The 13445-nt window shown below is 35.3% G+C and overlaps 1 protein-coding gene across 2 annotated transcripts in view; it reads right to left on the bottom strand.

Moving 5' to 3' along the window:
* ZRANB1 (zinc finger RANBP2-type containing 1) overlaps positions 1-13445 on the bottom strand; it is a 56743-nt gene that overhangs the window by 16789 nt on the left and 26509 nt on the right. The window contains exon 3 of one of the 2 annotated variants that reach the window (XM_063103388.1): positions 918-1105. The exons of the other annotated variant lie outside the window; for it this stretch is intronic. Within the exon in view, the coding sequence (XP_062959458.1) occupies positions 918-1105 (188 nt within the window). The remainder of the gene's footprint in view (positions 1-917; positions 1106-13445) is intronic. 2 annotated transcript variants of the gene reach the window in all.

Raw genomic sequence — 13445 nt, 5'->3', positions numbered from 1 at the left:
TCCAACACGGAGCAGCCAAAACACAATCCGCTCTTGTCGCTCCCTTGCTCCTATACCTAATGTCTTTCAATGCCCTGAGAATAATCTTCAAATTGCTCGACACAGAAGATCTGTCATAATCTGGTCCCTGCTTCTCTCTCACACTTCCCTTCTCTCAGTTCCCAATCACCACCTCAACTATGCCGAGTTACATGCAAGTCTCTGAATTCATCACAATTACCACAATCCCTGGCCCCTGAATAAATGGTTTCCTCATCTCCCCGCTCTCACCCATCCACTTCACATGGCTAACTCCTACTCCTCCTTCAAATCTTAGCTAAAATGTTACCTGCTGTAAAGAAAGAAGGTAAGACACCTCAAAACTCTTTCTTTAGAACTCACAGAGCACTTGGCACTTCAATCTGTCCGGGTACCCACTGCACAGAACTACCTGTTCATTTCTCTACTTTTCTGAAGATTCAATGAAGGAAGAGCCAATGTCTTCACAATTCTATTCCTTTTCAGCACAGTGCTTAGCACATAGTAGGTACTCAATATTTGTTAGTTGAATGAGTGAATGACAGACACATCCCGGTTTTTTTTAATCAAACATAATAGATGAATCAAATACTATGGCAAAATGCCCTGTTTAAAAGCATATACCAGCTGACTGTTTCAGTTGGTTAGAGTGTGGTATTATAACACTAAGGTCAAGTGTTCGGATCCCCATACTTGCCAGCTGCCCCCCAAAAAAAGCACATACGCTTAAGAATTATATATTGTTGAAGTCTCCTAAGTTTAATGTGATTTTTAGAAGGTGGGAAAAGAAAATACAATATTTAAGAACTGTTTGGAGAAACACTAAAACATCAAAGATAAAAACTAAAGAACACATTTCCTTAATATAAAAGAACATTTAACCAAAATGCCACACTCACCTCTGTAAGCAATATTGCTAGCATATCCTGCCTCTGAAAACGTATAGCCAAGTGCACAAGAGTATAGCCTACATCAAAGGCAGAAGGACGGTTCAGCAAGCGCACTTCATCTGCAGAAAGCTGACGTGCAATATCACCTCCCGATGACTTGTATGCTTCTATGGCAGCTAAATCACCTTCTACAACCCCTAAAACAAGCATCAAGATAGAAAAGCATTTAATTCTATTTTTCTTCAAAAAAGCACAAATCTGTAGTATTCACTCCAAACTCTTTAAGCATTTCTCTGTGCTTCCTTGATCCTGGGGAATTGTTTAAATGTCCTAAGGAAGATAAGGAAAGTTAGTTTATTCCCCTTTTAAAAATTTCTTTCCAGAACTATAACTGCCTTATTAGGCACTTACCTTACCTTCAGTGCTGGCTCCATGCTCTCGTGGGGTTTAGAGGAACTACTGGAGTATATTAATTGGATCAAGGATCAGTAACCTAGTATAAGAAACTAGACTTCACAGAAGAAACCAAATCCCTGTTCTGGTCCTGCATTCATCCTGACTCTGCAGAAACCGAGGAGGCAGGGATGTGCTTCCAGCAGTTGCTGGGCTGCTGCTGTTCTTTACACTGCATTCTTAAAGCAGAATCAAAACAAATGCTGGCTGGGCTTCCCATACTGCTGTTTAGCTTTGAAACAACTTAGAGCAATCAAAACCATTTTCATTTTAAGTAAAAGTTGGCAATATTTTGATTTTAGAATCTCTCACAGCCAAGTCTTCTTTACACTCATTAAGAATTATTAATAAAGTAAAAATTGAACCAGATGTTTTCAAATAAAATACGCTAAAATAAAACATAACAAACCAGTTGGGGGGAGGGAGTTAAAAAAAAGTATCACCTTTTCCAATTCCATAAAGAACTTTCCATTCCCACTGAACCGTTTGATTAATCTTAACACAAATTAATGTTGGTAAATAGAATTATTGTCTTTACTTAAGCAGTATATAGGACAATGTGGATAATAAACAAAAAGCCTTGGCAAAAAATGAAAGTGTAGATTGGCTTCCAATTTACCATAAATAGTGTTTAAAAAAAAAAAAAAAAATCCAGATTACAGAACCAAATAATTTTAAGAATTTCCTAAATTACATCAGAACAAATTTATTTGTTGGGTAAAATGCTAATACTAGCTAAAAATATTCTTAGTGTGCTTTCAAAAAAAGTATTTTTAATTGTCATCTTGAATTAGGAACTGGATGAGATACTCCTTAGAGTATAAGAGATTTATATAATGCAACCATCCCTCTCCATTATTAAAGATAACAAAGCTTAAAAATGATAACTTAATTCCCACATTTATTGAATGATCGTGACATATACAGCACTATGCTAGGCAATATGAGAAAGACAAAGAGAATAAAAGCATGACTCCTATATTCAAAAGTCCTTTCAATCACATTCGTGAGCCATAAAAAGTCAGCTTCAAAACTTTTCAAATTCCAAGGTCATAGATCCTTTCTACAAATCTACATCATCTCCCCAGAAAAATGACCCCCTGCTCCCAACACAAACATATACATTTTTCAGGTTAAGAACCCATGATATTAAATGAAAATATCTTCCTAAAGGAATTTTTATTTTTGTATCAATGTAGATTAATATACATAATATACATATAAGTTCAGCTATAGCTCCCACCCCCCTTTATAAAGTACTTCAAAACATCTTTATAAGGAAGAGTGTCCTAGAGCAGTCGTCAAGGCTAAAATGTAATTAAGGTTGGTATGAGACAAGGGTGGTATGACTTCCCTTTGAAGGACAAGCCTAGGGCCAGCTGGTTAGCTCAGTTGGTCAGAGCACGGTGCACCTAACACTGAGGTCCAGGGTTCCATCCCTGTACCGGCCAGTCACCAGACAAAAAAAAAAAAAAAGGACAAGCCTTGAAAATAGACACAGAAAATGCTACTTGAATTAAAAACAAATCTATAGTTAAAGAGTTTTCTCTTTAACTTTTCTATTTCTAGTTATTAGGCTCAAGTACACAAAGAACTCTAAAACTTCTGCTTAACTTGTTTTAATACAGTTAAGAATAACCCAGTAGGGCCCATAACTTTTTGAATAATTAAACGCAGTTTATTTTATATAGAGCTGAGCATGCCCACCTCATCTCCTTTTGTTTCCACAATGCTTCCGTATGAAGGCAACTACTTTTCCCTTCGGTCCTACCAAAGCAGTATTTTCCAAGTGTATATAGCACCGCTGCACCTTTCCACAGTTTTTAGCTTTATCCTAAAAATATACCCATTTATAAAATTTCTTAATATTATGTAAGAAATGTTCCAAGCTCTTCCAAAAGCAACTCAAGTCTGATTAATTTACTTGAAAAGGCAAAGAGGAAGATCTGTACAACATATGCATATGTATGTGTATGTATGTGTATATTTTTATTTCCAAGAAACAAAGATGAGGTAATCTTCTTTTGGGGGGGGCTGGGGGGTGCGGTGCTGGCCAGTACAGGCATCTGAACTCTTGACTTTGGTGTTACAGCAAAAGATGAGGTAATCTAAACCTAAACACCACCAAATAACTTCTTCCTTTTGGTTGGAAGATAGGGAGATCTTCTAAATCACTGTCTTTATTTTTTTTTTTTGGCAGCTGGCCCAAACAGGGATCCGAACCCTTGACCTTGGTATTATTACAACACCACACTCTAACCACATCTTTACTATTCCTAACTGACTCTTCATACAGGTGAAGTCTAGAAGAATTTTATCTTAGAAATTCCTAAGAATTCATTTCCTCTGTAATGTTTCTGAGAGATTTCTGTAATTAGGAGTTAATTAGCACAATGGCGGATGGAGGTGCAGACCAAATAGCACAAAAAAGTTAGTGAACTGTGCTTCAAAACTGATTTATAACATCACCAACTGTGCCTTCATAGTAAGGCATTTTTAAAAAATACAAACAGAACTTGAAGTGCCAAATTACATGTACATGAATTATATCTCAATAAAGCTGATAACACACACACAAACACACACAACTAGGATTTCCATTTGACCTAATCCAAAATATGAACAACACTTAATTACTCCTTCCCATCTTCCCATTAAACTGCAGATAGGATATGCTGCCCAATCTCTAGCACGGTATAAATACAGGAAGGCAGAATATGAGACTCTGTTCTCTATTCTTCAAGGCACAAAATTCTCCAAACTTCCCAGAGCATGAAAAACACATATTTAAGTATAGGCATAAAATAATATTTAAAAGAAAAATATTTTGTTGTCCAAACGTTTTGAGATTGTATAATTCCATTCTTTTCATTAACCATACTTAAGAGCTCATAGTTTCAGTGACTGGTAAGTTTTCAGCAATAAAGATTAGTAAATTTATTACCAAAGAAAGCTCATGAGAATGTCACTGAAGTTTCCAAATTTTTGGTATATCTTTATTATGTATTGCTTAAAAAGAACTACTGATAAAAGTTTAGAGAGCTTCTTCACTGGTGGGTTTTCACTGTAACCATGGTATTTCATAGGCTTTGATGCATATTCATATAATTTAAAGTTTTAGCCATCAAATGTTTTCTACTTAGGGAGGGGGAAAAAAGAATCACAGTACATGCAAAACACCTGAAAACCTTTTAATATCAGGGGATAAAAGGAAAGTAGGAAGGCAGAAGAGCTGGTAGGCAGGAAAAGACAGCATATAAATGTTAAGTGCTAAAATCACATTATAGAACAAATGCAAGGGAAAAAAAACAAAAAGCTCCAAGAGAAAGAGATGATCTATACATGCTTTTTAGGTTACTGACATCTCACAATGGCTCCAAGAGTAACTGAAGCAATCTTTCTCTTAATAGTTTGAAAATTTAACCAACATATATTACATTACTTACTCTGGCCCTCCCTCCTTCATGCTATGAAAGCAAATACAAGGGTACTTCAAAAGTTCATGGAAGGAGGGAACTTTTTGAAGTGCCCTTATAAAAGGACAGCTGAAGGCACTCTGAGAAGATTAACTTTATAAAACTAACCGGCAGTATCGTCATGCATTCAAAATTGACTGAATGAAATACACAGGTAAACAGAGATATAATTACAGACAAAGGAAAGTATTAATACACTTTTAAAAACATGAAGAACTAAGAGTAAATGAAAGCTACTATAATATATATTACTAGCTACAAAGTTAAAAATAAATAAATAAATAAATAAATAAATAAAAGCAGCAGCTCATATTGTTCTGGAAACTGGGCCAGGAATAGAGTTTAACATTTTGAAGCCATTGGTCAATAACTCATTGGGGACTTCACAGCTACTATGGAACTCCGTTGGTTAGAATATGGAGCTGGCTCACAGATGTTTAGAAAACAGACTTATTTTTTTCCCCCATATATGGCACAGTTTTCAAAGTTTTGCCTTATTTTCCTTTATGACATAAAAACATAATGGTAACTAACTTTGAAAAGAATGCCAAATGGTAAAAAAAAAAGCCAGGACTTACCTGAGCCCACATGGGCCAACACTACCCTGGAGTTCTATGGTAGCTGTGACATCACAGCATGGTTTATGCTGTGGGGTCAGGGTGGGCCTGGAGTCAGCTGGCACAATTTCAGGAACCCTTAAAGAGAAAAGTTAGTTTTAAGTGGTAATGTTCAGAATGTCCTTTACCATGGTCAGCAGAAAGATGCAGATGTGGCTGGCTACAATGTCTAGGTAATTTTCCTCTCTCCAGAGTTTAATTCATTTAAGTGGTTTTGCATATTAAAGGGAAATTCAGTAATACTTTTTCTTTGTATCATAACCATTTGGCTATAATTTAATCACAAACCTGGCTTAGATATTCACAGCAAACTCTTAAAATACTCAAAACATGAGCTGCTTTTTTAAACAAAATTACCTCAATATATTTTGGGGGTTTTTTTGGCGGCTGACCAATATGAGGATCCAAACCCTTGACCTTGGTGTTACCAACACCAAACTCAATATTTTTAAGTGTACCTTCAAGTAGGGACAATCCCAGAAATAGTTTGAGGAGACCAAACCAATCACCTACTAGTTGCATTTTTCACATAATAACCAATGGCAACAGGTTAAGATCTACAATTTCTATCCCTAGAATAGTGCTACAGAACAATAACCTTTTCAAACAACCAAGAGATGAAAACCAGAAATTGTAAATAAATTCTTGAACGTAATCTAATCTGTATCAAGACTAGCTTTGATTCAATTCAGTAACCTCACTGTCCACTTTTAAAACATCCTCTTTAAGAAAATAAAAGATTCAATGAGATAAAGAAGTCAAACAGTCCCTATTAAGACCTTAACTAAGGTCTTCTTAATGATCTATTAATTATAACAAATTAGTCAAATATAGTTTATTCTTCTGAGCCCTTACCACCTTACATCTTTGATCAGACTATTAACAAGCCAAGTGTTGTGGAAATATAAATACCCAAAGTCAGGGCTGGCCAGTTAGCTCAGTTACTAGAGCACGGTGCTGATACCACCAAGGTGAAGGATTCGGATCTCAGCCAGCCAAGGAATAAAATTTTAAAAAATACCCAAAGTCATGAAGAAATACATAACTCATAGATAACTTCTTCATAAGAAAGAAGAGCCTGACATGCAGAAGAATTCAAGGACCATGTCACAAAGTTATCTTTGGGACAAGTGATCACAGATGAGGACAAATGTTAATGGGTTAGAGAGGATGAAACTGAGTTCAAATTTCAAAGGTCTCTTAAAATACCACTGAAGGGAAATCAAGGTTCTTACAAATCTAAGGTTCTGAAAGTGAAACTCATACAAAACAGTATATGTCAAAACCACATTCACCACTATAATCAAATCCAAAAGTTCTTCTGACTTCAAAATAAAAATTTCATGTGCTACACTGCCAAGTTATCCTGGATAAATATGAAACTAAAGTTTAGATTTTTAGAATTCTACTATTTTAGATAGGCCTGGGGAGACTGAACAGTCTAGCCCACTGTCCTCTTTTACACGTGAGAAAACTAGAAAGTAAGTGAACATTTTAAAAAGTGGGGTGGGGGAGAAAGGATAAAAGGAGAAACACTCATGACTTATCATAACTTTATACTATTCATATTATATCTACTTAATTCTTCTTGTAGCCAAAAATACTGACAGAATTAGAGAATCACCAAACTGGAAGAGATGTTAAAAAGTGACCTAGTATATCTTCAAAGTTTCCCCAACTAGAAGCACAAAACAAGAATGTCCCTTCAGTATGCACTCATGGCCCCACAAGCATCCACATAAACTAAGTGGTAGATTTTCCCCAAAAGTTTCAGACCTGTATATCCAACAACCCATTAGACATTCTTACTAGAAACATGTCTAAAAACTAGACTTGCCCTATGTTCAAGAAAAATGACACTACTATCCAACCCAAGTGTCCAAACCAAAAGCCTGGCTACCTTTCTTAAGTCCTTCTCCCCTCAGCCCAATATCACTTCCTCCAGGTTTTGCCAATTGTACCTCTTAAGTCTTTCTCAAATACATCCCCCTTTCCCAGTCTCCACTGCCTCTACCTCAGCCAGAGACAGCACTCTCTCTCACCAGAATTCTCTAATTTCCCCCTAAGTGGTCTGCTTGTCTCAAGTGTTGCTCCCTTCCTTCCAGTCTATTCTCTACAGTATGGCCCAAGCGGTTTTTCTAAACTACAAATCTAATTAAGGCACCTCCCTTTCAAAGATTTCCTACCGCCCTTATGCCCTTATGTGAAGAGCTAAATTCCTTAACCAAGGTTAACAGGTCCAGCATTCCCTGCAGGTTATCTCTCACAGCTTCCATTCTACACTGCAACCCTGCCAACATCTTTCAGGTTATTGGACATGCCGTACTCTCAGCTCTGGGGTCTTAACACATGCAATTCCCTCTGACAGAAGCACTTTTCCTTCTTGCTAAGGGTTCAGCTTAGATATCACTGAAAGCCCTCTCCAAATCTCCTCATAAGATTAGGTTAGCAGGGTGGGATGGCACAGGGGGAGGGGGGAAGATTAGGTTATATACTCCTCTAGCACCCTATACAATACTTCCTCTACGGAACCATACCGGCTTGCTGAATTACATAGTCTGCCACCAGACCATAAACTCTCTGATAGCCATGACTTCTTACACAGTGCTTTGGGAGCACATTCAATGAATACCTTGAATGCATGAACGAATGAGCAATTGAACACACAAAGAAAAGGTAAAAGTTAAGACAGTTTTTAAAAGTAATTGCGGGTAACGGAGGATGAATATCTGCCTTATCAGATTTTTAAATATGCAGACAGAATTACCATATGGCCCAGCAATCCCACTACTAGGTATACCCAAAGTAATAGAAATCATCATGTTGAAGGGATACCTGCACTCCCATGTTTATCGTAGCTCCATTCACAATAGCCAAGATATGAAAACAACCTCAATGTTCATCAATGGATGACTGGATAAAGAAAATGTGGTGTATATATACACAATGCAATACTACTTAACCATAAAAAAGAATGAAATTATGCCATTCGCAGCACCATGGATGAGCTTGGAGAAAATCATGTTAAGTGAAATAAGCCAGGCACAGAAAGAGAAATACCGTATGTTCTCATGCATATGGGGAGCTAAAAAAAAAAAAAAAAAAAAAAAGGCAAATAAATAATAATAAGTCAAACTGTTAAAAGAAGAGACAACTATGGTTCCCACAGGCAGGACAGGGGAGCGAGAGAGGGGACAGTGAGAGGCTGGTTAATGGACACAAAGTTATACAGCTAGACAGGAAAAATAAGTTCTACTGATATACAGTTGACCCAGGAATCTACAATTAACAATGATTTACTGCATGGTACCAAATGACTAGAAGAGATCAAACATTTACATTACAAAGAAATGATTTAGTTGTGTAATGACGAATATGTTAATTACCCTGATAAGATCATCACACTGTATCACGTATTGAAATATTACTGTACCCCATAAATATGTACAATCAATATGTTTCAATGAAAACAATTTTTAATAGGAAATTTTTGAAAAAAAGACTTTAAAATATGTAATAAATCTATAATTTAAGCAAAGTGTTATACTGATATAAAAAACAGACATCAAAATAAAGAGCTTCAGAACAAACTTCAGTATGTAACTTATTTTATATATGACAGAAGCACCCAAATCAATGGGGAAATTTTTTACTTAATAAGTCATATTAGTGGAAATTATTTGAGAAAGTATTTTAATCCTTACTGCAATCTAAAAAACTGCATATGACAACAAAGATAAAATGTTAATAGAGTCACCACACCAAAAAGAGAAAGAATATTTACAACAAAAATGATGGTACATAATATGTACATTATTTATATTTATATAGATTTCGTGTAATCTTATAAAATCACCAAATAAAATGAACAAAAGACAATTCACAGAAAAAAATACGAATGACTAATAAAATGTGACGGCATGCCACCTTTAATAACAAACTTGGGCAAAGACACAGCTCCACAGGGACTCGCACACTGCTAATAATAATTTAATTTAATAAATAATAACAGATTAATTTAAGGTACTGCAACTCAATGTCTTATTACACATTCATTTCATTCACTTCTAAAAAATGAAAACATTTTAATTCAAAATAAAGTTCAATGAAAAAGACAATATATGATATAATTTCAATTACATAAAAGTAAATTAACACAATAAAGACTGAAAATACACAAAAGAAATCTGACAGGTTTCCTCTAGGCAGTGAGATGATAAACTTTTTATTTTTTAATAGCTTTTCTTAACTCTGAAATATTCTAAAATGCATGTCTGCCCTTATTTAAAAATGAACTAAACTCATATACTGTTACAAGAAATCAGTACAAATGTGTAAATCTGATTAAACAAGAAATCATAAAATGTCCATCCAACGGTGAATGGGTGATAAAATGTGGTATATACATATAATGGAATATTATTCAGTCTTAACAAGGAAGGAAATTCTGGCACATGCCACAACACGGATAAACCTTGAAGATGCTATGCTAAGTGAAATAAGCTAGTCACAAAAGACCAAATAATGTATTATTCCATTCATATGCGGTTCCTATAGCAGTCAAATACATAGAGAGAAAGCAGAATGGTGGTTGTCAGAGGCTGTGGGAGGGGGAAATGGGGAGTTATTGCTTAATGGGTACAGAGTTTCAGTTTTGCAAGATAGAAACAGCTCGAGATAGATGGTGGTGGTGGATGCAAAACTTGAATATACTTGATACCACTAATGTACACTTAAAAATGAGTAAAAAGGTAAATTTTATGTTATGTATATTTTACAATTAAAATGAGTTGTTAAAAAAAATACAAAGACTTTATTTTAGAGATATCAGAAGTGCTGCCTGAAATATTATCACCTATGTAAGTATTCCTCCTCTAAAAGATAAATGTTTAAATTGAATCTAATCATAAGGAAACCTACAAATCCTAATTGAGACTCATTCTACAAAACTGGACTCTTCAAAACGTTAATTTCATGAAAGAGTAAATAAAAACACAAAAACCAGGCACTGGTCTAGATTAGAGGATCCTAAAAAGACAAAACAACTAAACACAACGTATAACCATTGACTGAACAGGATGGGGGCAACAGCAATTACTGAAACTATTGGTGAAATTGAACGTGGACTTTGAGTCTTAAATTTCCTGGATAATTACATTGTGTGGTTATGTAGGGAAAATGTCTTTGTTCTTATGAAATACATGCTGAAATATTTAGGGGCAAAGTGTCATGCATGTCTGTAGCTATGTCTCAAATGGTGCAGAACACACACACAAGTGAGACGGAGATATCAAATGTGGCAAAGTACTAACTGGAAAATCTAGGCATGTGGTGGTGTTCAATGTACCATACTTGTAACTTTTATACAGGTTTTGAGATTTCTTAGAAAAAAGACTGATGGGGAATAAATCAGTTGTCTGCACAACATTGGAGGTGAAGAGAAAAAAAGGAGAAACTATCGCATCTCTTTATAAGCCCTTCTATCTACACTGCTTGGTTTTTTTTTTTAAACCATGTGCATAGTTTACTTTAATAAAACTTTTTAAATTAAACTTATTTTATATCTTAGATTCCAACAATTCTCCAGAGTCTAAACACATCCTTTTATATTAAATATTTAAAAGATAAATTTGGATGATTCAACGTCTTCATTTAATATAGCCCTTTTTTAAAAATGAAAGCCTTCGCTAAATCAATGGTGCATATTCAAATGTTAGTATCATATAATCAAGGATTACCAGACATATTTCCTTTCTCAGCATAAAGAGGCACATTGCTAGTCGGCAAGCCTGTGTAATCAATCATTTTTGAAAGCCAGAAATTATGTCTCAGACATACTAAAGACAACCGGAAGACTACTACTGGGGCTCTATTTCTGCCATAAACATCCATTTGCCTCAACAGACACATTTGTTCCTGGAAGTTTTCTGTGTGTGTGTGTTTTTTTTTTTTCCCCCAATAGTCAAGAAGTACTTTCAAATCCCAGACTAAACTAGCCAGCATCAGTTAATAGTGGAAATGGAAGGCAGGGAAACATGTTTGTGTGTTCCCTACAGATTACAATCTTTTATTTTGCTGAAAAATCTCATTAATCATTTAAAAATCATGACATAAAATGTTATTTTATATTCAGAATTCCAAAATCACAAGAGGAAACCCTTAAAAACTTGAAGAAAAACAAGACAAAAACTACCTAATACTCTTTTCATGGTGATGAAAATAATTCTTTTACTTGTAATATGAACTACCTTGAAAAGGAAGTACATCCACAAGCAAGAATGTGTATGGAGTGAAAGCAGACTGCAGTTTTAGTAGCTACACATACACATCCCACGTAAGCGTACCACACAAAGTTAACCAAGGACATAGAAGGCATTGCCAGAATCCTAGCAGCTTACTTCCCTTTTATGGATGCAGTGCCAAAGATTCGCTACAGGAGTCTGCATATATTTTGGATTCTATTAAAAGCTTTTAATAGAATATTTGAACTCAAACCATTTTTGTTTTTTAAAAACAACGGGCAATTGGATGGTTTTAAATGTCAAAGACAATATATTAATAAGACCCAAGACCTTTTTTTCTGGCTTTACCTTCATTCAAATGTAAGGCAATGTATTAAGAAAAAAAGGACACTTAATCAGAAGAGTATCTTTCGATGGAAAACTCAGTCTTGCATCAGTATAAAATCCAATTTCATAATCCAGCACTTAAAAAATAACCATAACTTAAATCGATCAGAACTGTGAACAATTTCATTAGCTTCCTCTCTAAACTTCCAGAAGGTAATCTCTAAAAATGACATACTAGAACACAGATTTGCTGCTAAGCTACCAACACAGAAGTAATGATGACTGCAAAGCAATCCCAAATGGCAGGGAAAATTCTAAAGATGGAAAATAGATTGCCCAAACAGTTGTATTATACCAAGCTAAAAACATGTCAACATGAACAAAGCAAACAGAATACTATGGAAAAGCTACACAAAAAAATCAAGTTCAACTAATGTGGCCTAACCATGGAATGCTGTGAAATATTAGCAAATAACAGATTACCTTGGGACAGAGCAATAGGCTTCATATAGGCATATTTATTTTGCTGACTTGAAAAAAGGACTGAAAACATGAATAGTCACTAATATTTAATAATAATATTTAGCACTGAATTTATTGATAAAATTAATTAATAAAATTTTTAATAATATATAATTAAGAGTTAAACATTATTCAGAAGTTCCAGTAACAGTACTCCTATCAAATATATTTAGCAAGGAAAAAAAAAACTCCCTTACCATCTCTGTCTAGAAAAGGATAACAACATGGCTATTTCACATCCAACAAGTCAGCCTCTCTGCACCTTGACTTCTTTCATTACATAACGAAGCAATGGCTCTGACCCCCTCTAGGAACTGGTGAAGTTAAGTTTTTCTGAAACTGTCAAATTAGGATGCTATTTGTAATTTTTTTTTAAAAAGTTATCTTTATTAATTTCCTATTGCTGCTCTAACAAATTACTACAAACTTAGTGACTTAAAACAACACAAACTTATCTTTAAATTTGGGTGGCTGGAAGTTCAACATGGGTTTCACTGGGCTAAAATCAGGTGTTGACAGGACTGTGCTCCTTCGGGTGGCTCTAAGGGAGCCTGGACTTTCTCGAGGCTGCCCCCATTCTTTAGCTCATGGCTCTGCATTACTCGGCCCCTGCTTCTCCATGGTCACATCTCCGTCCGTGACCCTCACTCTGTCTCCCTCTTCAATTTACAAGAACCCTAGCGATTACATTGCCCACTTGGATAATCCAGGATAATATCCCCATTCAAGGTCCTTATTTTAATCATGTCTGTGAAATCCCTTTTGCCATGTAAGGCAGCAAACTCACAGATTCTGAAGGTGAACATGGGAGAGGAGGCCTCCCAAGTTTCACTATATTCTGTACAGTGAAAGTTGCTCATGCCACTTATATATATAGTGAATATAATTTCACCATATTCT

The sequence above is a fragment of the Cynocephalus volans genome, chromosome 7 (assembly GCF_027409185.1).
Source record: "Cynocephalus volans isolate mCynVol1 chromosome 7, mCynVol1.pri, whole genome shotgun sequence".
NCBI lineage: Eukaryota > Metazoa > Chordata > Mammalia > Dermoptera > Cynocephalidae > Cynocephalus > Cynocephalus volans.
Note: the sequence above shows the minus strand (reverse complement) of the source record. Positions and strands in the feature narration are given on the sequence as shown.